Raw genomic sequence first — 26,227 nt, 5'->3', positions numbered from 1 at the left:
TTACTATCATAGAATAAGAAACCTTTTTTATAGTTATAAGTTCTTATATCCTACCAAAAAAATTAATTTCTCATTAAACATGTCCACGTGAACAATTATGGGAGAGGGGGGTGGGGGGTGTCAAAAGTCCACGATGGGGGGAGGGGGTCAAAAAGTGGTAAAGATATTAATTAATATTATTAATGAATTGTTCTGGTAAACAATAAATTAATAAATAATATATTATTAACACTGTTAAATGCTAATTAATTGTTCTTAATAGTAAACATAATAAATCAACATAAAATTGAAATTTCACTTTCACAGATAATATATATGTAAATATATAATTGTCGAGTGTTAAAGTGTAATAAAATTATATTCAAGAGAAAAAAATAAAAAAAAATGCTAGTGATAGATATAAGTTTTCTATTGCGAGTCGCCAGTACGTATAAGAGATATGAAGAATAGACCTGTACACTCGGGACTCGTATGTCGGGTGCATTATTTATTGACTGTATCGCGTGGAATGAAGTAATTGCTAATTAGAAGCATTTCCATTGCAGTTAAACGTTCGTGTTCGGTCATTTCTAATATCGTCGATAAACCTTTTGGCGTATATTGCAAATAAAGCAAACAACACACTCACGGTGTAAAATAACACACTCGTGCCACGCATGAATGCTTATTTCGCACATATAGCAGCTGTCGCATGCCAATAACACTTTGCAAAATACTTTTCTATGACTATAGCGGTCACATATTATTCATTATCATTATCATCAAGAAAACACGTATCTCGTTACACTGATGCTTTTACAACCCCAATATTATCGCGTTTGTCGATTCTCAGTTTTCTTTTGCTCCTTCTTTTCTTTACTAACTCCTGTTCTTTTAATTATACTCATTTATTTATTCAATATACTTGATATTTTTTAATTTTACTTTTTTGGGGAATTTATTATCATTTTTGTCTCTTAATTTTTTTTTCATTCTGTTTATTACATTTTTGGTTTATTGATCTTTTTCTTTATTAGCTTTTTGGTTTTCTAATTTTTTTTGTTTATTACCTATTTGGTTTATTATATTTTTTTTCATTAATTTGTTTTTATTTCTCTTTTTGTAAATTATTCATTTTATTTACTACTTTTTTGTTTATTATTCTTTTTGATTATTACTTCTTTTGTTTAATTCTTTTTTTGTTTAATATTTTTTTCGGTTAATATTATTTAACCAATTATTTATTTTATTTATTTTTTCATTATTTATGCTTTTTTATTTATTCATTTGTTATTATTAGTTTTCATTGAGGTTTTTTTATTCATTCCTTTTATTTTTTTATTTATTTATTATCTATTGCTAGTTTTTCATTCAAATTTCCATTTATTTATTCTTTGTTGTTTTCTTCTTAATTTGTTTTTTATTCCTAATTGTAGATTGTTAGGTTTCTTATTTATTCTTTATTTTTTTTAAATACTACTATATTTTTTTATTATTTTTTTAATTGAAACCTTTTTATTATTCTTTTGAATTCAATCCTTTTTATTTATTACTTTTATTTATCATTTTTTATTTATGTTTTATTTATTTTATATTTATTTCTTATTTATTTATTTATTTATTTATTTAATTTTTTTATCTATTAGTTTTTTATTATTTACTGTCTATTCGAATATTTTATAAACAAATTCAACTCAATTTTTCTGACGTAAAAAATCGTTACCGAAGGGACTCGAAACCAAGGTCTTTGTAACGAAAGCCAAGAACGCTAACCACGGGGCTACAACACTTACTTTAATGTTTATTGTATTTCCCCCACAAAAACAAAAAAAATCTCCCATTTTACAGAGAAAGAAAATATAATAAATAATTTTATTATAATTCTAACGAACGTTACAAATAATTTGAATTCATCTTATCGTTTCAAATAACGATAATACTCGCAAAATTACATGAAATTTACTGTGTGTGTATATAAATAAATTTACTCGAAGGACTTTAGTGACGAACATAAAACAAGAAATATTCGGAAAAATGCAAAATAAATTGAATGTAAAAATCACTTCAATTTAAAGTCATGAACAATTTGAGATTGATGGTTGTCGTAAATCTGTAAAGTATATCGTAAAACACGATTGAGAAACTCAATTTTTTAACACTTTGTATTTGAATACTGTTAGACTGTTAAGCAAAAGAATCAAAACCAGTACAATTTACTGAACAACCGTTCAAGAAAGTGAAAAATAAAAAAAAATTACCAAATATTGAAAGATTTATTTTTAAAAAATTAAGAATAAATTTTTTTCGGGGTATTTTTTTGGGTCTTTTTTGCAAAAATCAAGAGGTCCAGTTGTGAAATTGTAGGGTCGTTTCTGTAACATTAGCCATTATAACAACTCACGATAATAAGAGAATACTGATGACATTTACTCAGGGCGCCACATGGAACGGACCGTTACTCGTTGACTTGTCGTTGTAAACTTACTGCTGACACTGGAACGCGATCTCTTTGAAAACAACCGTATTTTACTCCCAGAATTATGTCACTGAGAATTTCAGAAATACATGCAAATTTTTCTTTTCCGCTTTTCCATTATTGTATCTCTCTCTTTCTCTCTCTTTCTCTATGTATTGAAAACCGCAATATTATTATGAAATTCTTGAGACAGTTTCAATGATGCGCGGATAAGAGGATAAAATTTTGTTACACAATATACAATTTCAAAGAAAACGGTAAATAAGAGGGAACAAAAAATTTACAGAAAAATATTTCTACTGTTTTTTTTTTTTTTTGTAAAAGAAGAAATTGTATAATAAAAAGAAGTAGAAAAAGATGAAATAGTATTATTTTAAATAATATATTAAAAATTAACTGACGTGGAACGGTGGAAAAAGATTTAAAAGAAGGGAGGCAAAAAAAGTGTTAAGAAAATTTGAATGACACTGGGAATAATTTTTTTGTTTTACTATAAATAAATAAAAATCAAATCTAAGAATAAGATATCATAAGAAAATGTTGACAATAAGAAGGGGAGAAAAAATAGGACGAGAGTAAGAGTCTATGCAAATGAGAAAAGTTAGAAAAGAATAAATATAAAGCAGATAGAATAGAAAGACAAAAGAATGTTGCGAATTAAAATAATTTATTATTAATAATGATAATAGTAATAATTAAATAATAAACTTAATTCAACTTCAATTATAGGAAATTTTTATTTAGCTGAATTTTTAGTACTTAAAAAAATATATCAATAAATAGTTAAATATTAATTTTTTTCGGAGTAAAAGAAGGTAAATCAAATTATTAATATTAATTTTAATAATAAATACTTGAACTGTCATTTAATTTATTTTTCATTTACGAAAAATTTATTTTACTAACTTTATAGTTATCCAAAAAATTTGCTATAAACTGTAAAATTTAGTTGAATAGAAATTTTTATAAACAAAATGCAAAACTAAAAATTAAATGTAAAATTGAAAAATTTTAAGAAATAAACTTGAAAAGAAAATACGAAAAATAAAAATGAGAAGTAAAATTAAAAAATAAAATTGAAAAGGAAAATTAAAATGTAAAGTTAAGAAATAAACTTGAAAAGAAAAGAAGAAAAATAAATTTTTGAAGTTAAATTAAAAAAGAAAATTGAAAAAAATTCAAATGTAAAATTGAACAGAAAAATTAAAAAATAAAATTTTAAAGTAAAGTAAAATTAAAACATAACATTGAAAATCAAAATTGAAATGTAGAATTGAAAAGTAAAGTTAAAAAATAAAATTTAAAAGAAAAATTTAAATTAAAAATTTTAAATTAAAATTGAAATGTAAAATTGAAGAGTAAAATTAAAATCTAAAACTGAAAAATAAAGTTAAAAAATAATATTGAAAAGTGAAATTGAAACATAACATTGAAAGTCAAAATTGGAATGTAGAATTGAAAAGTAAAGTTAAAAAATAAAATTAAAACGTAAAATTAAAATGTAAAATTGAAAAATAATGTTAAAAAACAAAATATAAAAGGAAAATTGAAATGTAAAATTGAAAAGTAGAGTTAATAAATAAAATTGAAAAATGAAATTGAAACATAACATTGAAAATCAAAATTAAAATGTAGAATTGAAAAGTAAATTTAAAAAATAAAATTATAACGTAAAATTAAATTGTAAAATTGAAAAATAAATTTAAGAAGTAAACTTGAAAAGGAATGATAAAAAATAAAATTGAGATGTAAAGTTAAAGAATAAAATTGAAAAGGAAAATTGAAATGTAAAATTAAGATGTAAAATTGAAATATAGAATTAAAAAGTAAAGTTAAAAGATGAAATTGAAGAGTCTAATTAAAATGTAAAGTTGAAAAGTAAAATTGAAATGTAGAATTAAAAAATAAAGTTCAAAAATAAAATTAAAATTAAAAGTAAGATTAATAATAAAATCAAAAAGGAAAATTAAAAAGGAAAATAATTAAGAATCGTAAGTAACAATAAATAATGGTAATTTGCTAATAAGACTTTCGATCTCATAAACTCTTTTATTCTGTAAGTAAATATTTTTTTATAAATTTCGAAATAAATAAGGCTAGAAGAAATTAATTTTCCCATCGATTTTTTTCATTTCCGCAAAATTAGTCAAAGAAACATTAAGGGAAAAAAAGTAAATAAAATTCCTCAACATAAAAGCAAATGTCAGTAACTGAATAAAATTATCATAAACGAATTCCACGCACAATAGAATAATGAATCGGCACCGCGCGTTAATTAAACTAGAAAAACTCCTTAATTGCTAATGAATGAAAAGATAATAAATAATTACTCGAGAATTCCCGTCAAACACTATACATTGTAAAACCAGTAAATTTTCAATTTTACCACCAACGAAATGAACTTTTATCACTCGCAACTTATACCACCCACGATTAAAATTTATGATAAACGTCTTTGAAAGGTGCATTCATAATTACATAATTGTTTAAACAGAAGTTGAAGATAATAATCGTCATGGCATTACGCATATAATTCGTGAGAAGAATACAATATTCTTTTTTACTTCTTCTTTTTGAGACAATTTTTTTTTTTTAAATGTTCTGCTCGGTCATTTCAAGTTCCGGATTCTCGCTCGGGTACACGTTTAAAATCATCTTTTTTTCTGTCTCTTTTCTTTTTATTTAATTGTTAAAAAGCCGTTATAAACATGCGCGATTTTGAAAAGAGAACTCGATCTCTCCATCGACAAATGGGAAAAAATTATTAAATTTCATTACCACTCAACTAATTAATAATGAATCAATGTTGACTTATAATACAACAATAAATTATGTTTATTAGTGTAAGTGCGTGTCTGTGCTGATTGAAAGCAGTTCTCATCTAAATATTCCAAACGGTAATAAACTTCACGGTGTGTAAAAATTTTTCTTTATGTATATATAATAAATATATTGCAGTTAAATATCCTGTATAAAAGATGCATTATATCTAATTACTGTTTTTCTGAATTTTTATATAGTTTTAAATACAGGAATGTTGATTATTAATAGTATATTATTAGTATTTAGTATAATTATTAATATTTAGGTCCCTAATAATATGAGTATTGACTCATAAATATTTTAATTTTTTCTTGAATTAGTCTAATTTTCCATCCATATTGCTAGTTTGGTTTCACTTTATTATGCGTAATCTATACACTAAGGAAACGTTCGTATTAACTATAATGTATAGGAATGTTCCTTTTATGCATGAAAAAATTAAAAAATAGTTTTAAATTCTCTATGTATACAATTCACGAGTCTTTAATTTAGACTCGGGTATATCATTTTTTTTCCTAATATGTATTCTAAAATGGTTATTGTTTCGGAAAAACTAATAAAGACAACACGAAATGATTTACTTTATGCGCGAATTCAAAACGGTAAATGAAAATAAAATTCGTTTAGTAGATTTTAGGAGAATTTTTGCATACTTGTAATTATTTAATTCCCCGGTAGACGTTGCGGTAATTAAACTAATTTTTACTTCTATTCTAGACTAATGGAAATATTTTCCTAAAAATTTTTCCCCTTTAATCATAATAACAATAAGGCAAAAAATTTCCTTTTTGTCACAAAAATTTAATTTTTTTTTCCTAGAGAAAACTTTCACTTTTCATCTCATTGCGATAACTTTAATTCTAACTCTTGGTAAAATTCAATTATTTTCAGAAAAAAAAGTCTCCAAAAACTCGAAAACTGTAAAAAATAATTTTAATTCAATTTTTTATACGTAATTGAAATAATAAACTCTCTTTAATTAAATTTTACGTGAAATTTCAATTAATCAAACATTTTTCAATTATAATTATTTACGAGAATTTAATTACAGTCAACTGTAACTGCCTTCAGTTTCGACTTGACTAGAGTTGACTGTATCTTCAAAGAAATAAAATTAAAAATCAACTGGTTTTTTCTTCTACAGTTAATAATAATAATTAATAATAATTTATACATTTTTTACGTAGAAATTTTTCAAAAAATTGATTATTTTTGACGTGTTTAATGAAATTCTTTAAAAAATTCAATTAGTTTTAATTAATCGAGAATTTTGAAATTACAGAAAAGTACTGAAAAAAATTATTTTTACAGATTTGAATTAAAATTATTTACAACTTTATTAAATTTTAAAAATAATTTATAAATTTTAAAAATAATTTATAAATTTATAAAAATACATTTATACAGATTTGAATTAAAATTATTACAACTTTATTAAATTTTAAAAATAATTTGTTAATTGTTTTTTTCATAGGTAGTAATTTAATTTTTAAAAAATTTTAATTTACTACTTTCTGCAATTTAATTTTTAAATTAGAAAATTTCAATTCTGTTCTGAAATTCAATTCTTTTTATTATTTTTGAGAAAAATTCTCCTTGCTATAAATTAATGATTTTTGAAAAATTGTAGCAATTTTCGTCGAAAATTCAATAATTAGAAAAATTTAATTGCAATGCGCGTCAAAAATTCAATTGATTCTAGAATTTGTTAGTAAAAGTATTGGCTAACTTAATTATTTAAAAAGTTTTAGTTCATCTTAGCAAATTTCTTCAAAAATTTAATTATTAAAAAATGTAATTAATATTCTCTTAATAAAGTAGTCTAAGAGTTTTTGACTACAATTCTTTACTAAATCCATTTTCTTTTAAAGTTTCAACAAATTTTTTGGGAGTTCAAATATTTAAAAAATTTCAATTAAAATACAGCTGAAATTCAATTATTCTAAAAATTCTTAAATAAAATTTTTTTCTGAAACAATTATTTTTATTAATTTTATTAGTATTAACTATTCAAGAATTGAATTATAAAAAAAATTTAATAAAAATAGGTTTAAAATTTAAATACTTTTGGAATTTTTAAATAAAAATCTTCGATAAATTAATTATTTTAATTAATTTTTATATTAGACTAAAGTTTACAACGTCAAACCTGATGAATTTTAAAATTGTTTCTTGAAAAATCGTCAGATTAAACGTTGTAAACTTCAATTCAATAATTTTTATCACTTTCATCAAAAATTCAATTATTAAAAAAATCAATTAAAATTCGACTAAAATTCAATTATTTCTAGAATTTGTAACTGAATTTCTTCGCTGATTCAATTATATTTTTTTATAAATTTAAGAAAATTCTTGAGAGAATCAAATTTATTTGAGAAAAACTTCATTTAAAAATTAAAATTTAAAAATACCTGTCTAAAATTCAATTATCTTCATCAGAAATAAAAAATTTGATTTTGGATTTTAAAATTCATGATTATTTCAAAGTTTCAACACATGAAAAAAATTCTCTATTTTTTCCTTGATTCCCCTAACCAATTTTTTCCTTTCCTAACTATTTTCTTTAATTTTTCCGACCTACGATACTTTTGAAATTGTTTTGAAAAGTTATTTTATTTATTTATTATAATTTATTACATTTCAAGTATCAAGTTAAATTGAATTTACCACTTCAAGAAAATTAATTCGCTAAGTAATAAAAATTGATTACATAGAAAAGCGAAACATCAACATGAATGATGATTATCGATCAAGATCAATAATTATGGACGATAATTATAATAAAAAAAATTATTAAACAGATTAAAAGTGCGATTATTAATTTTTCAAATTATAATGAAGGATGGATATATGTGAGATGAAAAAATGTCACGAGAAATGAAAAGGAGAAAAAAATTTTTTATGCTCCACTGAAATACCGTAAAATATGCATTAAGATGCAGTGGCAATTATTTAAAGACTGATTAACGACCTATCGATAGATATAATGAGATTCCTGCGACCTGAATGGGTCACCCACTAGTTATATTGTCAATGGCTTCTCGGTAACACTTATAGATTGAGATCAAAGTAATGCATGTTAACTGGCTAACGATCGGCAACCGGGCTCTAGCCAACTTTATAATGTCTTGAACTAGGAAACTTTTGCAGTTGTCTTTTCCGTTTCCTCTCTCTCTCTCTCTCTCTCTCTCTCTCTCTCTCTGTTTTATTTTTTTTTTCTTTTTGACTCTTTTTTGTATCTTTTTTATTTTTAACTCTTTCTTTTTTTTCTCTTTTCCTTTTTTATCTTTTTTATTCTTTCCCTCTGTTTTAGTCGTTCTTTTCTTCTATTTCTTTCTTCTTGTTTTCTTTCTATTTCATTCCCTCTGTTTGATTGCATAATTTTTTTCTCTTCTCTCTTAATTTCTTTTCTTTTTTCTCAATAGATTTTTTCTTTTTGTTCTTTCCCGATCTTCTTTCATTTCCTTTGTTTCTTTCTCCCTTTTTTCTTCCTTTTGTTTTTTTCTCTACGCTTTTCTCTTCATGTCTTTTCTTTTTCATTTTTTTCCTTTTATTTCTTTCTCTTTCTCTTCATTCCTTTTATTTCCTATTTTCCTTTCCTCTGTTTCTTTCTCTTTATTTTCCCTCCTTTTTTTATTCTGTTTCCTTCCTCTTTTTCTATCCTTCTGTTTTTTTTTCTCTCTCATTTCTTTCCATCTGTTTCTTTCTTTCTCCCTCTCTTTTCCTTTTTTTCTTCTTTCTATTTCTCTCTATTTCTTACTGTTTCTTTTTCTCTTTTTGTTCTATTTTTCTCTTTCTCTCTCTATTCTTCCTTGTCTCTCTTTTTTCCTTTCCCTCATTTTTTCCTCTTTCCTTATTCGTTCCCTTCATTCTCCTTCTCTCTTTTCTTTCTGTTTATCCCTTCTTCTTTCTACGCCTCTCTTTCTCCCTGTCTACTATTCATTTTGTTCTTCGTAAATTTTTTTTTTTTTATTTGCAATAGAAACTTACAAACCTGAGCAATTTGTAGTAACTACACCTGCGGTAATCGTCAAGCCGGGAATACCAGGAACGCGGAACAATGCGCACACGCGTTACACCTGCACTTGAATCGTCCTCGTCACTTAATTACAATTGTTTCCAGGCCTAATGGAATAATTCCATTAGTGACACGTAAAACAACAAAAAATAAACAAAATTCTTAACATTGTTTTTCCAAATAATATTGTTACGATTTTTAATTAAATTTAGAAATCTTAATTCCAATAATTTTTTTTAAATAAATATTTAAATACCTGCTTATTTTTCCACAGCAATTAAGATATTTTAAATGATCTGAATATAAAGCCTTTTTTAAATTAAACCATATTTCTAAAAATTACAACTGTAATTCTTCAAAAATTGAATCTTTTTTTTGGTTGAAATTTTTTAAATAAAATTATTCAAAACTTCAATCATTTTATTTTTAAAAAAAATGTAATATTATTAGTTTTATAACAATTAAAATTTTCAAAGATTACAATATAAAAATCTTTTGAAATTTAATTATTTCTATAGTAATTCACACCATAACGCTTCTATAATATAAAATATTAAATTACTATCTGAAATTTTAACTGAAATTCAATTTTAAATCAATTCTTATTAGAAAGTTCTACAAGAATTCAATTGTTTAAATGCAAAAATAAATAAATAATTGAATAATTGAATATTTCTTAAAATTGAATTCTTATAAAGAGCTTTATTAAAACTTTTTAAAATAACTGAATTATTACGAAGACTTTCATTAAAATTTTTGAAAATAATTAAATTGTTTCAAGAAATTTAATTAAAAATGTATTGAAAACAACTATTGAATTTTAATAAACAAATTATAGGATTGAAACTTGTTTAAATAATTGAATTCTTTTGAGGAATTTTTTATACAATTTTTAAGAATGAGTTTTTTTATTTACCAAATAATTTAATTTTTGCAACGAATTTTATTAAAATTTTAAAAAATAATTCAATTCCTAAGAATTTTATTATTTATAAAAATAATTGAATTCTTGCAAAGAACTTTACTAAATTTTTTTGTAAATACACAGTTTTTGTAAAGTTATCAAATTGAGACAAAAAGCATATCAAAATATTGCTTTGCAGTTGCAAAGCACTGCAAAGCAAAATTTTGATACGTTTTTTGTCTCAATTTTGATATCTGAAGAAAAACCGTAATAAATGAATTCTTAAGAAATATTTTATAAAAATCCTTTTAAATAATTGATTTTTTTGAAAAATTTTGAGAAAATGATATTTTACAATAATAATAAATCACTGTGAAAATGTTATTATATTTATGAAAATAATTGAAAGCTTGCAAAGAATTTCATTTAAGAATTTTTTTTACAAAAATTGCATTCTCTTACGAAATTTGTTGAATTGTCTATAAATTTTATTAAAATTTGTTAAATTGTCTCTAAAAATTTTATTGAAATTTTTAAGAATAAATCTAAAAAGAAGTATATCGAAAATAGTAGCAAATCGTAAAAAATTAAAAAAAATACTGAATAGTAGGTTTTAGTAGCTTACAAAATTTTTCCTTAATAAAATTAGGTGCAAATATTTATTACAAAATTGTTCCTTAAAAATCAAGATTTGTTACAAAATTTTTCCTCAATAAAAATTAAGTAAAAAAAAATTTGTCACCTAAAAATTGCGCCTTCTAAATATTGTGAGAGAGAACAATACAAATCTAACTTAAATGTTTTTTAATTCTCAAACAATAAATAACAAATTCCTACTAGTCATATATTCCCCCTATAAAAAGAAAAGAGAAAAAATTCTTATAGAACAATTTCTCATCATGTAATTCCTCTGTTGTGACTTATTTCACTATTTCTGCTTGATACTGTCTTCGATCTTGTTATATATTGAAAACGTGTTTTCTATGGTGTGAAATGCGTACATATAAAAGTAACTTATATATATAAATTGCCTTCTGAGTCAATTGATTCAGACACGTATACATATATATACATATACACGTACAGAGGAGAGGAAGTATTTTCTTCTCTCACACGTGAATTTATAAATATATACGTATCCACTATATAGTAAATGAGTATGTAATCACGTGAGCACAGACTCCAGATTTAACTTCGATACCGGAACGTCACAGAGCGGAAATTAATCGTTCTGTAACATCCTGACTGCATCGTGTGAGATCTGATGGTAATGAGATAAAATAAGTTTTCTACATGTGCGAAGGAGGCTCGAGGAACATCACTGTAAAGTTGTTTAAATGTCATGCTCGAACTAGGAAGATACGCTTCTCCTTCAAACTGTTATGTAAGAATGTCATCATGAATAGCGCGCCAATAAAATGTTCAACGCACAATTCAAAAAGAAAAAGCCAAAAAAAATTCCTTCACTCAATAATGAATTGAATTTCAATTTTTTCAACAATTACAATTTCAATACCTATTTATAGAAAATTATTTACTTCCTATTTTATCAATATTAGATTCTTATTTTATATATCTAATGTTTTTATATTTTATTTTTTATTAATACATTCGTGTTTTGCATTTTTGTACTTTTATATTTTATATCTTTATTATTTGTATTTGTAAATTGCAATGAACCATTTTTATTTACGCATTTTTGTATTAAATTGTATTTATAATTTTATATATTTAATTCTATTTAATATTTAATACTTCATTTAAAAACTTGATCGAATTTTTAATTATTATGGTACTAATCATTTTAATTTAATTTATTAATTCAATTAATTTTACGTAATTAAGTACCAATTTAATTAATTCTTAATTGACTTAATTACCAATTTAATTACCTATTTAGTAAATTGTCAATTTAGCCAATGATAAATTTATAAATAATTTAATTATTTACCATTTTAGTTAATTACCGAAATTTAATTGACAGTAATTATTAAATAAAATATATTTATAAGCTTTACATCTATTTTTAAAAAATACATTTATTTTGACAGATTTTATTGAATAAATAAATGAATAAATTTTTTCTGAAATTTCCTGTGACGAGTGTAATAAATTAAAATTTTGACCATGTTTTTAAAAATTGATCACTTTTATTGTTATTCTTATTATTATTCTTTTATATAAAATAAACAGTTATAAAACTTAGAATTGATTAAAAGACGTTTTTAAAATTCTAAAACCAGAAGCCCTGAAGCGTATGTGAGCGTCTCTCCTGGGAAAATGAATATCGACTGGAAAAAATTTTGCCCCTGGCTTTGCAATATTCAAATATATTCGATTATTTGCAATCTTAAATTCGACTCATGTTTCATAAACGATCATTAACACGCCTTCTTGATTTGTGGGGGGCATAAATTAAATTTAGTGTAAATTCTCTATGCGAAAGACGATTTTCTATAAATACAGGAAAACCCAAAGGCTACATCAGTTTATAATTTCATGTGATGGCAATAATTCGTAATCAATTTTGTAAAATTTCCAAACCTAACTGAAAATATATAGCTGAAAAAAGTATTTTTTTCGAATTTTTATTCTACTCATCGTATTACAAAAAAAAAAATTACTAAACTGTTCCCCTTAAAAAAAACCGGATATTTTTAACAAATTTTAAAAGATGGACTATCTTTAAAAAATTTATTCTCTTTCAAGCAAAATTTTGAAACAAATATCACACAACACTCACATAATATACTTATCTACAAAAAGTACATTTTAATATAAAAAAATCGAATTTGCTATCTTTTATTTTTCAAAAACAATTTTCGTTTAAAAAAAAAAATTTTGAAGTAGCATAATATTTTTTTAATTTTCTAAAAAGATTTTAAGAAACATGATAAATTTTTCTCATTCTGTACTTATAATTTGTTGTGCACAACAATTTTGTTGTTGTTGTGTACAATTTTCTACATTTTTAACCCTTAATCAATGACGAATTTTAAATCCTTTATTAATTAGAATAATCACAGTTTACTTATATTACATTTAAATTTTTATGATACATATATTTCACTTTTTTATAGATAATGCAGAATAATGGAATTATTATCAAATTGTTATATTTTATGACATGTTTGTAAAATCATTCTTTGTCATTGCTGAATAACCTTGTAAAATTAAAAAATGACATGTATTATTTTTAATTAACCTAAATCTTTGATTACTATAGTGTATTATACTTAAAAAAATAACAACAAAAAATAAACAATAACATTTTTTGTGAAATACTTTTTCAAATAAAATAGTTGTAAAGTGCACGTGTACAATTTTCTATATTTTTAACAGAAAATAATTTTGAATTTAAAGCAAGATAAAGTTTAATATTAAGAAAAATTTTGTAAATTAGTCATAACCTAGAAGGATGTCAGGAAACTTGTGATTACAATACAATTTTTATTTAAAAATAGTCTGTAACTGTCACGAAATATTTATCTAGTAAAATAAATATTATAAAATATTTTTAAAGTGGAATTCCACGTGAAATCGATTCATTATAAACTATTTAAATAACAAAATAAATATTTATTACCTTTAGTTCAATCAATAATGAAATAAAACAAACTGCACATCTCACAGTGTACTGAGAAAAATGTTAGAAATTAATAAAAATAAATTGTTTAAACAAATAAAGAGTGCAACGTAATATTAGTAAAATTTTTTACATAGAAAAAAAATAAAGTGAAGAATACAAATGTAAATATATAATATCATTACATATCATTACTCACGATTGACAAACATTAAAACATTATTTTTTATAGCTCAGTGGTATATATACAGAGGAAAAATTTTCTGAATTTCCCTATTGAAACTTGATTCAAAATAAAAACTAAAATGAATAATTTTCGTAGTGTTTTTATTCTACTTGTTATTAGCATTACTGCTGGGGTAAATTGTCTACCGACCCATGTACAAGAAGTAATATTTAACGTTATTTTATTTGTAGAGAATTTTGTCGATTTAATTAAATGCAAATTTCTAGTAGCTAATACTTATTTTTATACATAATTTTAATAATTAAAAAAGTTAATTGTCGAATTAAATGAACAATATTTTAAAAATATTTTATCATATAATTGACAAAATTTTATTAACATTTATAATCATAAATCTAAAATTTATCATTTAATTTTAAGTTTTTATATTGTTCTTTCTTTCTCAGGATATTCAAAGACAAATCGATGTAAGTAACATATAATAACAAAATAAATATTTTTTATTAATTTAAAAGTTATTTGAAATTGACAATTATCATTTTGTGTATTTTCCAAAAATGCTTGCATTTCGATATTGTTCCTTTCCTTTCAGTCATTACGAGATGATTATGAGGTAAGTGTAACATCATAAGAAAATATTTTCCAAAATAATTTGTAAATAATTTATAACTTTGTTCGCACTTTTCTCTGTTTATTGAGGGTAGTATTTTTAACAAGTACAAAGCTAAACAAATTAATTACAGTGTATTTTGTCATGTAATTACAATGTGTAACAACTTTTCAAGAATCTGACCCCAATATTTAACAAACGTTTTTGTAATTTTTTTTCTCTTTTTAGAAAAGAACGCAAAAATTTGAGAATGTAAGTCCAATATAATAAAAAAAATATTTTTAATAATAATTGTTCATATGCAAAAATGCGATTATTGAATTTTACACAATAGTAATGGAAAATGTATTTGGAATTTTACTTTAAAACTATAATAATAGTTTTAAGGTTGCGTATTTTATTGTAACATTTATATTTTTTCTATTTAACTTTGTCTTTTCTTTTTCAGTTAGTATTGAGACATTATAACGTAAGTTTAACATAATAACAAATTGAATACAGTTAAACCATTGATGAATGCCGGATTTTAAATCTCTTAGAATAATCATAGTTAACTAATTTTACATTTAATTTTTTTTGTTACAAATATTTTACGTTTTTAGATTAAAAAACAACAATTTGAGGTAATTTTAATATAATTACAATATAAATATTTTTAAATAAATTTGAATTATTTAAACTTTTCTTCTTCGTTATTTACAAATAATTACCAAAAACATAAATAGTTTTAAAACAAAATTTTAATTCTAATTGTAATGAAAATTATATAATGAAATTATTAAGTATATTTCGAGTTCAATAATCAATATTGTTATTTCTTGGAGTTAATGTATTTTAAGAAAAATCATTATTCTCAACATTTGCATTTGGGATGAGCATTTTTGTTTTTTTTCTTTTTATTAGAGAGAGGCAGAAAAATTTGAGGTAAATGTAATGTATGTGTTATAGTTAAAGTCCGAAATTCAGGTAATGTGCACATTAACTAGTTAATCTGCGGATTACCTGATCAAATCCGTTAAAGTTCGAAAGAAAATTTTTTTTTCGAACATTAACTAGTTAATGTCCAGATTAACTAGTTAATGCGAACATTACCGAGTTTACTTTCGTTGAAGTGCGAAAAAATGATTTAACTGAAATAAAACATGAATTATTATTATTGCTTCAGAGTAAAATTACTTTATTGAATAACAAGTGTACAATATTAGAACTTTTTTAAAAATAAACTTATTACTTATATATTAAATAATTAATATTAATTATTATTATATCATTATATTAATTATAATTAATATAATAATTGATATCATTATTCAAATTGTTATTCAATTTTATTACTTTTTTTAAAAATAAACTTATTACTTATATTATTGCAAGATAAAGACTGGTGGCATTTGGAGTTACAAAAATTAAAAAAAAATTATATAATAATTATTAATATAATTATTATTAATTATACTGTTTTAACATAATAAATTATTTATTTAATTAATTTAAAATTAAAAAAATATATGTATATATAATAATTATTTTTTAAATTAATTATTTAAAAAATATCAGGCAGAGAAATATTTACTTTTGGCCTCTAAAAACCAATGTGCCTATTTTTTACTTGTAAAGTTTGCATATTATTTTTAAACATATTGCAGTGAGTTCGTACATAAAAACTAAACATTTTTCTCTTTGGAACCCCATCTCTATAAATAATTGTTTCTGAGATATTCCATTTGTAACAACTGCACACTGTAACAACCGCACCTAGTCTCCCCTACTTACTTTGTCTCTTTCTAAATTGATAGACAGAGTCTCGAATTTCACGAAATCGAGATCTTTTCGCACTTTAACGGTTTGATTCTCGTTAATGTTAGCATTACCTAGTTAATGTCCGAATTTCTCACTTTAACTGTGAATCTTAGGGAATCCGCAGATTAACTAGTTAATCTCTACATTAACGGATTTCGGTCTTTAACTATAACATATGCATTATGAAAATAAAGGTTTCCAATTTATTTCGAATGAGCATTTATTTTTTTTTTTCATTTTTAAGATCGAAACAGCAAAATTTGAGGTAAGTATAATATATAATATAAGAATAAATGTTTTCAATTTATTTGGGATGAGCATTTGTTTTGTTTTTTTCTTTATTATAGAGAAAAAAGGCAGTATTTGAGGTAAATGTTCAACAATATCAAAATAAATGTTTTCATTTAATGTTTAAGTAATATTGTAATTTTCTATTTTATAAAGTTTCACTTTTTTAGTCACAAACCTTAATCATGATTTAATTTTTTTTTTTTTTAACAGAACATTTTTTTAAAAAACAGTTTCTATTTTTAAGAGTAGTTTAAAATTTATTTCCTCCAGTTTAGAGTTGCTGCATTAATCCAAATATTAGGCAGTACACATACATCTAAGAAATGTTTGCTTTATTCTAAAAATGTGATTCCAGGAAGGAAATGCGGAGATCATGAGTCTAATTCATGATTTGGAGCAAAGAATAAATAATGCAGAATAATGGAATTATTATCAAATTGTTATATTTTATGACATGTTTGTAAAATAATTCTTTGTCAATGCTGAATAAACCTGGTAAAATTAAAAAACGACGCGTAGTCTTTTTGCTTAAAACCTCATTGGTTTCTGTATAGTTATATTTTGTTTACTGTTATTCTTACGGAATTAATTAGAAACTAATTTTAATTATTATTATTCGACAGTGACTATAACCTTGATGTTCATTTTTTAAGTCAAAATAAGATTAAAAAATCGCACTCCTTTAGTTAATTTTTACCAATTTTTATGATTAAATAAAAAAATTTCCTTTTTTACCTGACAAAAAAAAAATGTCAAATAATTTTGCTTAATTAGTTTTTAAAACGCTCATAAATTTTTGCGAACACAGAGAGACAGAGAGAATATGTGAATATAAGAAAACGCAATATTACACACATATTATAATTACTAAAATGCATCCTAGTAATTATTTGCAAATAATTTATATTCGAGAGAACAATAATTAGTTTTCAACTTTTTTTCCCAATTCGATTTGTGTCTTTTCCTTTGCGCGTATAAATTGGGTTAATGACGGAAATGCTGCAGCATCAAAGAATAAACTGAGAAAAAGAGAGAGAAAAAAAGCATTACACGTCAAGGACACGGGAATTTCTTGTATATTTTAAACGAGCCTCCATTTACAGAAGCTGTAACTAAAATCCATCGAGTCGAATTGAAGTGTATAAAATGAAAATAGTGAGTGAGGCACAAAGCCAAGAGGGCAAATAGCACACACACACACGTTAAAGAAAAGAGAGCGAATATACATAAACGAGCGTAAATAACGACCTTGCGATGTCTCTTCTGGTAAAATGGAATTTGCGGGTGATTCGAGACAGTTTGAGTCGATCTAACGGCCAAAGTATAACTACAAGTTGAAGAAGACGAAGAAAAAGAAGAAGAAGAAGAAGGAGATTTTCATTCTTTTGAAAAAAGAGAAGCGCGCCTAATTGTTTCTCCGGAGCTATTCAAATATAAAAATTTAACAGAAGGCGAGAGAGAGAGAGGAGCAACATCAGCAAACAGCAAAGCAATCTCATTGCTTCCGACGAGATTGAGGAGAAAGATTCCGTTATGCCATGACACGTTGTTACCGTGGCGTCTGCTTATATACTCTGTTATTGGCCCGTAAAACGACCTAATGAATGCATCGCCCATGGCAACACTCGGTCAGTAAAACAATTTCAAGATAACTTGCGTGCATTATCTACACACCCTGAGAGTAGGTCGGTTTCGACGCACACACACACACGTTTTGAAATTAACTGCAAAATAGAAACGGTAGGCTAATATAAAATTGCGGATGTTGATACTGTTACTGAAGAATATTATTCCTCTCTTACATTGAGAAAATTATTTAGTCCAAGGAACCAAAATTTTCCTCTCCCAACCAAATATATTTCTATTCAAATTAAATATATCAATACAATACATTATAATAGTCGTAAGTTTCCCTTTCCGTTAGCAAATTATCTGCATTCATTTATTTGTTTTGAAAATTAATTTTTGCGGGTTATTGTCATTTTTTTTTTTTTTTTTTTATATGTCAAACTTTTCAACGGTTGGGTTTATAAAATTTAGGAGCGCATGATTTCACTCAAATTAAAATATTTATAATTGTCATATAAGTATCGGAATTTTAGATTTAATAATCATCATTTACTCGAAAGGTATGTGTCTATAATTTAATGTTAACACTATTATAATATTGAGAATAATAGTTAATTTCTTAAAAATAGTTAAATTCTTTTAAAGAATTTCTTTCAATTTTTTTTAAATAATAAAGTTTCTTTAATAATTTTAATTAAAAATTTTGAAAATAATCGAATTTTATGAAAAATTTCTTTCAAGTTTTCAAAAAAATCGTGTTTGTTAATAATTGAAATTAAACCTTTAATTACATAACGAATTTTATTAAAAATTTTAAAAGATAATTGAATTCTGTTGACTTATTTTATAACCAATTAAGAAAAAATTGAATTCTTCCGTAAAAATTTTTTGAAACTAATTTTTGGCAAGGAATTTATTATTTATAAATATAATTAAATCGATTCAAAGGATTTTTTTAAATTTTAGAAAAAAATTGAATTTTCTCGAAGAATTTATTAAAATTTTAGAAAATAATTGAATTCTATTGAAATTTTTTATAAAGATAAGAAAAAATTAAATACTTTCATGACATTTTTTTAAAAGTAATTGAATTTTTGTAACAAATTTTAAAAAATTGAATTCTTTCATGAAATTTTTTTGATAATAATTGCATTTTCACAAAGAATTTTATTATTTATAAATATAATTGAATTGTTTCAAAGGATTTATTAAAATTTTAGAAAATAATTGAATTGTATCATGAAATTTTTTTGAAAGTAATTAAATTTTTGTAACGAATTTTAAAAAATTTGAATTCTTTGGTGAAATTTTTTTAAAAGTAATTGAATTTTTGCAAAATATGTTACTGTTTTTAAAAACAATATTGAATCCTTACAATGAATGTTATTATTTATGAAAATAATTGAATACTTGCAAAGAATTTTATTAAAATTTTTAAAATTAATAAACAAGAATAATTGATGACCTAATAATTGAATTTTTTTAAAGTTTGAATCTGAAATTATTCAAAAATTCATATTTGAAAATAAAAAGTTTTGTAATTTTTATAATAATAATAAATGGAATTTAATATACTTTAAACTTTTGAAATAATATACATTGAAAATTTAATTCTAATTAGTTTCTCAGTTATGTATGATAATAATTATTTCTTTAAAAATTTCTTAAATTAAAATGACTGTCCACACTTTAAAGTTAGTTTTTGTGTATGCTTTTTTTTTGTTTTTTTTTTTTTTTTAAATATTGTTTGACAGATTGAAAATATGCAGGTATTTCTTCATGATTTATAATAAAACAATATTTGAAATTAGAAAATATAAAAAAAATTATGATTAACAAATAAATTTTGTTTATTATATGCTTTTTCTATAACAAATTTCGTTTGACTGATCTAAATTATGCAAATTTTTCTTCTTTTTATTTATAAAAAATATGAGAAATTTATTAATTGTTAAAAAATTATAATTAAGAAATAGGAAATATACCCATTTTATGCATAATTTATATTTCTCAATAAAAATATTGTTCAGAGACTCATTCTTTTCTTTTGAAAAAGAAACATTACATATTCTATTCTATTTGTCAATTACAAATTTTAATTGAAAATGAAATTAAAAACTTTTAAATTTTTAGAAAATAATGAAAAAATTTTACTCAAAAAAATGTTCTGTTACACTTATTTACGAATTTCTTTAATTGTAAAATTATTCCAAAACATCAATAACTTTTCTTTTAAATAAATATTTAATTAATATTATTTTTCCATATAGCAATTAAGAATTTCAAAACTTTTAAATTCAAATCTTTTTAAATTCAATAACTTATAATAATTAAAGATGACCGAGAGGTAAAATCATTGTTTTATATTATAAGAATAGTATTACAGTAACTTTTTTTCAAAATTATTTTCATCATTTCAAATCAATTATTATTTTCTACAATTTTTCATTATTTTTTATGAAAATAATTGAATTATTGCGAAGGAATTTATAAAAAATTTGTAAATAATTGAATTCCTGAGAAATTTTTATTATTTTATGAAAATAATTAAATGTTTGCGTACTATTTTTGGAAATTTGTAATTGATTCGAAAATAATTGAACTTTGAACTTTGGGGAAGAATTTTGTTATTTATAAAGATAATTTGGGATTTTGACGAGAATTTTTTTTTAATTTGAAAGATAATTGAATTTTATGAGAAGAATTTTATCACTCTTGAAAATAATTGAATTTCTGCAATTATTTGTAATTTTTCCAAAATTTGATTTTTTAAAATGTTTTCAACAAAAATTTGAATTAAAAATTTTGAAATTCTATTATTTTTAAAATTGGTAATTTTATCCTAAAAAGTTAGTAAATTGTTGCTAGTGGTATTAATAATAATATATACTTATAATTTCGTTAAATGTTACGAAAAAGAAAAATGTATTTTTTAACTCTTTTTCCAATGTGTAAATTTTCGACAAATTCCATATGGTTATTGGAGATGAGATGGAATAAAAATTATGCCATATGTTCTCCAGGGAGATTAGATATCTTTGTTCTCTCTCTCTCATCGTATATATATGTATATGTATATGTATATATATATAAAGGGGGAGATTGCAGGATGAATAACGTCCTTGATCTGCGAGCTACGGACCTAATTAGCCATGAAAGAAGTAATGAGCTTGTGTAACAAGGCTCGCGAGTTACTTCCCGAGATGCATTCGAGCTGCGTTAATTTTGATAAAGCAGCGTAATTTAAATGCTTGTACGGAATCTTCTATCAATCTTGGTCAGAGGTGTATATAGTATATACACATGTATAAATGAAGGAGATGAATAACGAAGAAATAAAGGGAGAATGAGACGTCATTTGCGAGGGATTTTCAAGTTTATAATTACACCCTCTGACATTACACGGAGAAAAATTATTTTTAATGATTACAATAGTCTACATTACAGCTCGGATATGTGACCACTTTTTGGAATGATTACGAAGACTATGTAATGTGTTAAGAATTTAGTAGGAACGATTACTATAGCTGTTGTAAGGGATACCTTAATGTTTGTACTCCTTACAACAGCTATAGTAATCATAACAAAAAGTGGTCACATATCCGAGCAGTAATATAGACTATTGTAATCAGTACGAATAAATTTTTCTCCGTGTAACAACAATAAAGCTCATCGTCAATTCTTATCATCAAGTTTTTGTCTATTTTTTTTATCTTCATTTGCAACAAGATTTTTACAGAAAATTACTACAACTACTGCAACCAGTGACTGTTGAACATCAAAAACCATTTGATGTAACTATTAATGGATTAAAATACTCCTAATTTTTATTTATTTAATTCTATACATGTGTTCATCAAGGAAATCCTTTCCTACATAAGTACTGATATAGAATATTGTATACTCAAAAAAGAAAAGCATTTGACTAAAATGTAAACGGTTTGAGTTATGGTTTTTTCTGTACAGTTATTTCCTATTAATTCAAATGTAGAACATGGTTAATAATTTAATAATAATAAACATAGTTTGAACAATTAATCAGAAATGATAATCGAACGCTCCTGAAGTGTTTCTGTTCCCTTTTATCCGCAATGTTTGCAAAATATCTTCAATACGTTTGCACAATTGAAATGAAAAATACACTATTTTTGTTTCCTGCTTTTTTGATTAGAGAAAAACTTTGTATACAACTATTATTCTTTTTTTCTTTTTTTTTCGTTTCTTTTTTTCAAATAATATCAAGTCGGAGAAAACGTAATCAGGTAGCGATATTACATCGTACAAGAAGGCTGATTCTAACATTATTCACGGAGGTTAAGTATCCTCACATTCAACCGCAATAATTTTCGTTTGGGTGCATAATGCAAGTGGTACTATTTTGTGGTTGTTCCCTTGGTCAATATCTTTTAAACTTACAAGGTCTTATTATACTCTACCACAGATCGCAATAGTAGATATAAGCCATTTTTTTTTCTTTTTTCTTTTTTCTTTTTTTGAGTTGTTTATGCGTGCGGCTTATAAGAGATAAAGTTTGCATAAAAATTATCCTTATTTGAAGAATCAATCTGTGCAGCAATACTTTTGCTTGCTCAGCATTATTGAGTTCAATCTCGTATCCTTTAATCTTAATTTAACCGAAAATTGAGTTGTTCTGTGGGGGAAAAAAATAAGAAAAGAATTCGTGAGAGTTTTTCTATAAAGAGATGTAAAAAATATTTTTTAATTCCGATTCAGGGAAAATAAATTTCTATTTTATTATAATAGTGAATGTTTTTAGTTATTTTTTAAAACATTTTTGAACTATAAATTTTACTAGGAGTAAATTCTACTGTACAGGGCTCGAACCAGTGAAAGTATTTAAAAGTACGGACTCTACGGACCAAAAATGAAAAATTACGGACCATTTACTGACAAAAATATTATCAGTCCAATTAAATTATTATTTACAAGAATTTTTAACTAAAATTCTTCTTTAAATCGATTCTGTTTAATAATTTTCGAAAAAGTTTTTTGACAATTTTCAAATTCGTTTCTTTACAATATTCAATTTTACGAAATTTCAATTATTCATAAATTCTTCAATTAAATAAATATTACAAAATAAAAACTTCCAATAATATAAAAAAAATCCACAATTAAACTTTCTCAAAAAAATTAATTTCAAAATTCAATTATTTCTAAAAATTCACGCTATATTGCTTTTAATATTCAATTATAATCTTAAATTTTAACTGAAATTCATTTTTTTTATGAAATGAAAACCAATTTTTATTTGAAAATTCTACTAGAATTCAATTATTTAAATACAAAAATAAATAATTTATTGAATAATTTAATTTTATTTAAAATTCAATTCCCATAAAAAATCATTATCAACAAATTTTTTAAATAATTGAATTCTATCAACGACTTTTAATAAAATTTTTCGAAAAATTCGATTAAAATTGTATTAAAAGTAATTGAAATTCTGCAATGACTTTTATTATTTGTGAAAATATTGCAATTTCTAAGAAGAATTTTATATAGTTTTGCAATAATTTGTAACTTTTACAAAATTGAATTTTTTTTTCTTGTTTTTTACTAAACATCTTCTATGAATCCATAATTTTTAATAATTTTTGAAAAAGTTTTTTAACGATTTTCAAATTTATTTGTTTAAAAAAATTTCAATTATTCGTAAATTCTTCAATTAAATATATATTAAAAAATAAAAACTTTAAATAATTTTTTTTTTTTAATTCTCAATTAAACTTTCTCAAAAAAAAATTAATTCCACAAAATTTGTTAGTCAAAAATATGAAAAATTCAAATTTTCAAAGATTTTAATCTGAAACGTTTTCAAAATTCAATTATTTCTAAAAATTTACGCTCTGATGCTTTTAAAATTCAATTATAATCTACAATTTTAACTGAAATCCATTTTTAAATCAATGTTTATGAGAAAATTCTACTAGAATTCAATTAATTAAATACAAAAATAACAATTTATTGAATAATTCCGTTTCTTAAAATTAAATGTTCATAAAGAATTTTATCTATAAATTTTTAAATAACTGAATTTTTAATTCTTTTCACGAATTTTAATAAAATTTCTAAGAATTTTTTCTAGGAATTTGATTCAAAATAATTGAATTAAATTTTATTATTAAAAAAATTAAGTAAGTATTAAAAATAATTGAAATTCTGCAATGAGTTTTATCATTTATGAAAATAATTGAATTCCTAAAAAGAATTTTATTATTTACGAAAATTATTAAATCATCGTAAAATTTTTATTATTTATAAAAATACCCAATTGAATGATTGCGAAGAAATTTATAAGAAAAAATTGTAAATAATGAAATTCCTGTGAAATTTTTATTATTTTTTGAAAATAATTAAAAGTTTGTTTAGAATTTTATTAAAATTTTTGAAAATAATTGAATTTAGGAAAAGAATTAATTATTTCTAAAGATAATTGAAATTTTGATGATAATTTTTAAAAAATTTTGAACATAATTGAAAAAACGGACTTTTACGGGATTTACGGACCTAGTTCGAGCCCTGACTGTATACGAAGAAATAAATAATATAAAAAGTAATAAAATCTTAATTTTAATAATTTCAGTCATAATTTTAAATATTTAAATCTACAAAAAACGTCAATAATGAAGTTGACAACGTTTACTGTGCAAAATACAAAAAAGTAATTAAAAGATTCCTCTTTGTGATTACCCGAACGAGTGAATGGAACGAATTTTTTTCTTCCTATTGTCTAAATTTGCTCTGATTAAGGTATCAAAAGAACGGTACAGAAAAATGAGTTTTCGCAAAAGAAAAAAAAAATGAGAAAAAAAGTGGCAGGGCATGTATGCACGAAAGTGAGAGGGGTCCATCGACATAAAATGAGAGAGCGAGAGTGTTGTTATACGCGCTCTAGCGAGAAACCGTGGGTGGCGAGGCTTGTCTTGAACCGTTAAGGTCAACGTACAAACGTAACTCGTATTTATATATATACAGTATACATGTGAATATATACGAATCACAGATAAATGCAACGTATATTTTGCAACGCACGAGGTCGCTTTTACCCTCGGGCTCCATGCGAATCAAGTGGCACGCGCTCTGCGTGCACGCATTTACGTTAAACGTTCCAATTAGATGAACATCTTAATCAAAATACGAGAAATTCATTTTCCTTCTATTTCAATAATTTCACTGCAATGAAGCTGTATTAGTGAATATTTAGAAAATATTTAAAAAATCACCATTCTGACGGGATTTTACAAAATGTCCACTAGAGATATAACCTGATTTCCAGACAGAATTTTGACTTTTTCCCTGACCCTAAAGAATATTCCTTGATTCATTCTAAAAATTATTACATACTCAAAAAAATGTTCTATTTTATTTACGAATTTTTTTAATTGTAAAATTTATTCGAAAACATCAATAACGCTTCTTTTTTAAATAATTATATTTAATCATTATTATATTTCTGCAGGAATTAAAATTCTTCAAAACATTCAAATTCAAACCTTTTTCAAATTCAACAACTTAGAAGAAAATATATTATTATAAAACATGAAGATGTCGATCTCTCGATTTCTTCATGTTTTTATAATAACTAGCAACAATTCGCGCGGCTAACTTCTTGCTGCCTTTTTTAAATAAAATTAGCAATTTTAAAAATAATAGAATTTAAAAATTTTCTAATTTAAATTTTTGTTGAAAACACTATAACAATTCAATTTTGGAAAAATTACAAACAATTGCATAAATTCAATTATTTTCAACAAAAAAATAAAATTCTTCTTATAAAATTCAACTATGTTCAAAATTTAAAAAAATTCTCGTAAGAATCCCAATTATCTTTATAAATAACAAAATTCTTCTCCAAAGTTCAATATTATTTTCATAAATGTCAACAAAATTCTTGTCGTTATTTCAATTATTTTCAAAAAATTTTATAATTTCAATTATTTTCAATATCTACTATTTTAAT

General features: G+C 23.3%; 2 protein-coding genes across 6 annotated transcripts in view; one reads left to right on the top strand and one right to left on the bottom strand.

Annotated features, from left to right (window-relative positions):
• The window catches only part of LOC122503789, a 338,227-nt gene that overhangs the window by 140,804 nt on the left and 171,196 nt on the right, over positions 1-26,227 (bottom strand). The gene's annotated exons all lie outside the window — the stretch shown is intronic.
• Positions 13,787-17,186, top strand: LOC122503796. 2 transcript variants are annotated; one of them, XM_043614492.1, is made up of 11 exons: positions 13,787-13,950; positions 14,019-14,175; positions 14,420-14,440; positions 14,566-14,586; positions 14,812-14,835; positions 15,032-15,052; positions 15,186-15,206; positions 15,487-15,507; positions 16,628-16,648; positions 16,731-16,751; positions 17,030-17,186. In XM_043614492.1, exons 2-11 carry the CDS (start codon positions 14,092-14,094, stop codon positions 17,093-17,095), a joined length of 321 nt encoding a protein of 106 aa, XP_043470427.1. In that variant the 5' UTR covers positions 13,787-13,950; positions 14,019-14,091; the 3' UTR covers positions 17,096-17,186. The 2 variants fall into 2 exon arrangements, with proteins under 2 accessions (XP_043470427.1, XP_043470428.1); XM_043614493.1 differs by lacking the exon at positions 15,487-15,507 and having other exon boundaries at positions 13,799-13,950.

This window comes from Leptopilina heterotoma, unplaced genomic scaffold (assembly GCF_015476425.1).
Source record: "Leptopilina heterotoma isolate Lh14 unplaced genomic scaffold, ASM1547642v1 Lhet_27, whole genome shotgun sequence".
NCBI classification, from domain to species: domain Eukaryota; kingdom Metazoa; phylum Arthropoda; class Insecta; order Hymenoptera; family Figitidae; genus Leptopilina; species Leptopilina heterotoma.
Note: the sequence above shows the minus strand (reverse complement) of the source record. Positions and strands in the feature narration are given on the sequence as shown.

What these genes read in the sequence shown, in the direction of transcription:
- LOC122503796 (XM_043614492.1), top strand. Translation starts at nt 14,092, where the DNA reads ATGAATAATTTTCGTAGTGTTTTTATTCTACTTGTTATTAGCATTACT. An exon ending in ATATTCAAAGACAAATCGAT is followed by an intron (nt 14,441 to 14,565) that starts GTAAGTAACATA and finishes CTTTCCTTTCAG; the next exon opens with TCATTACGAGATGATTATGA. An exon ending in TTAAAAAACAACAATTTGAG is followed by an intron (nt 15,207 to 15,486) that starts GTAATTTTAATA and finishes TCTTTTTATTAG; the next exon opens with AGAGAGGCAGAAAAATTTGA.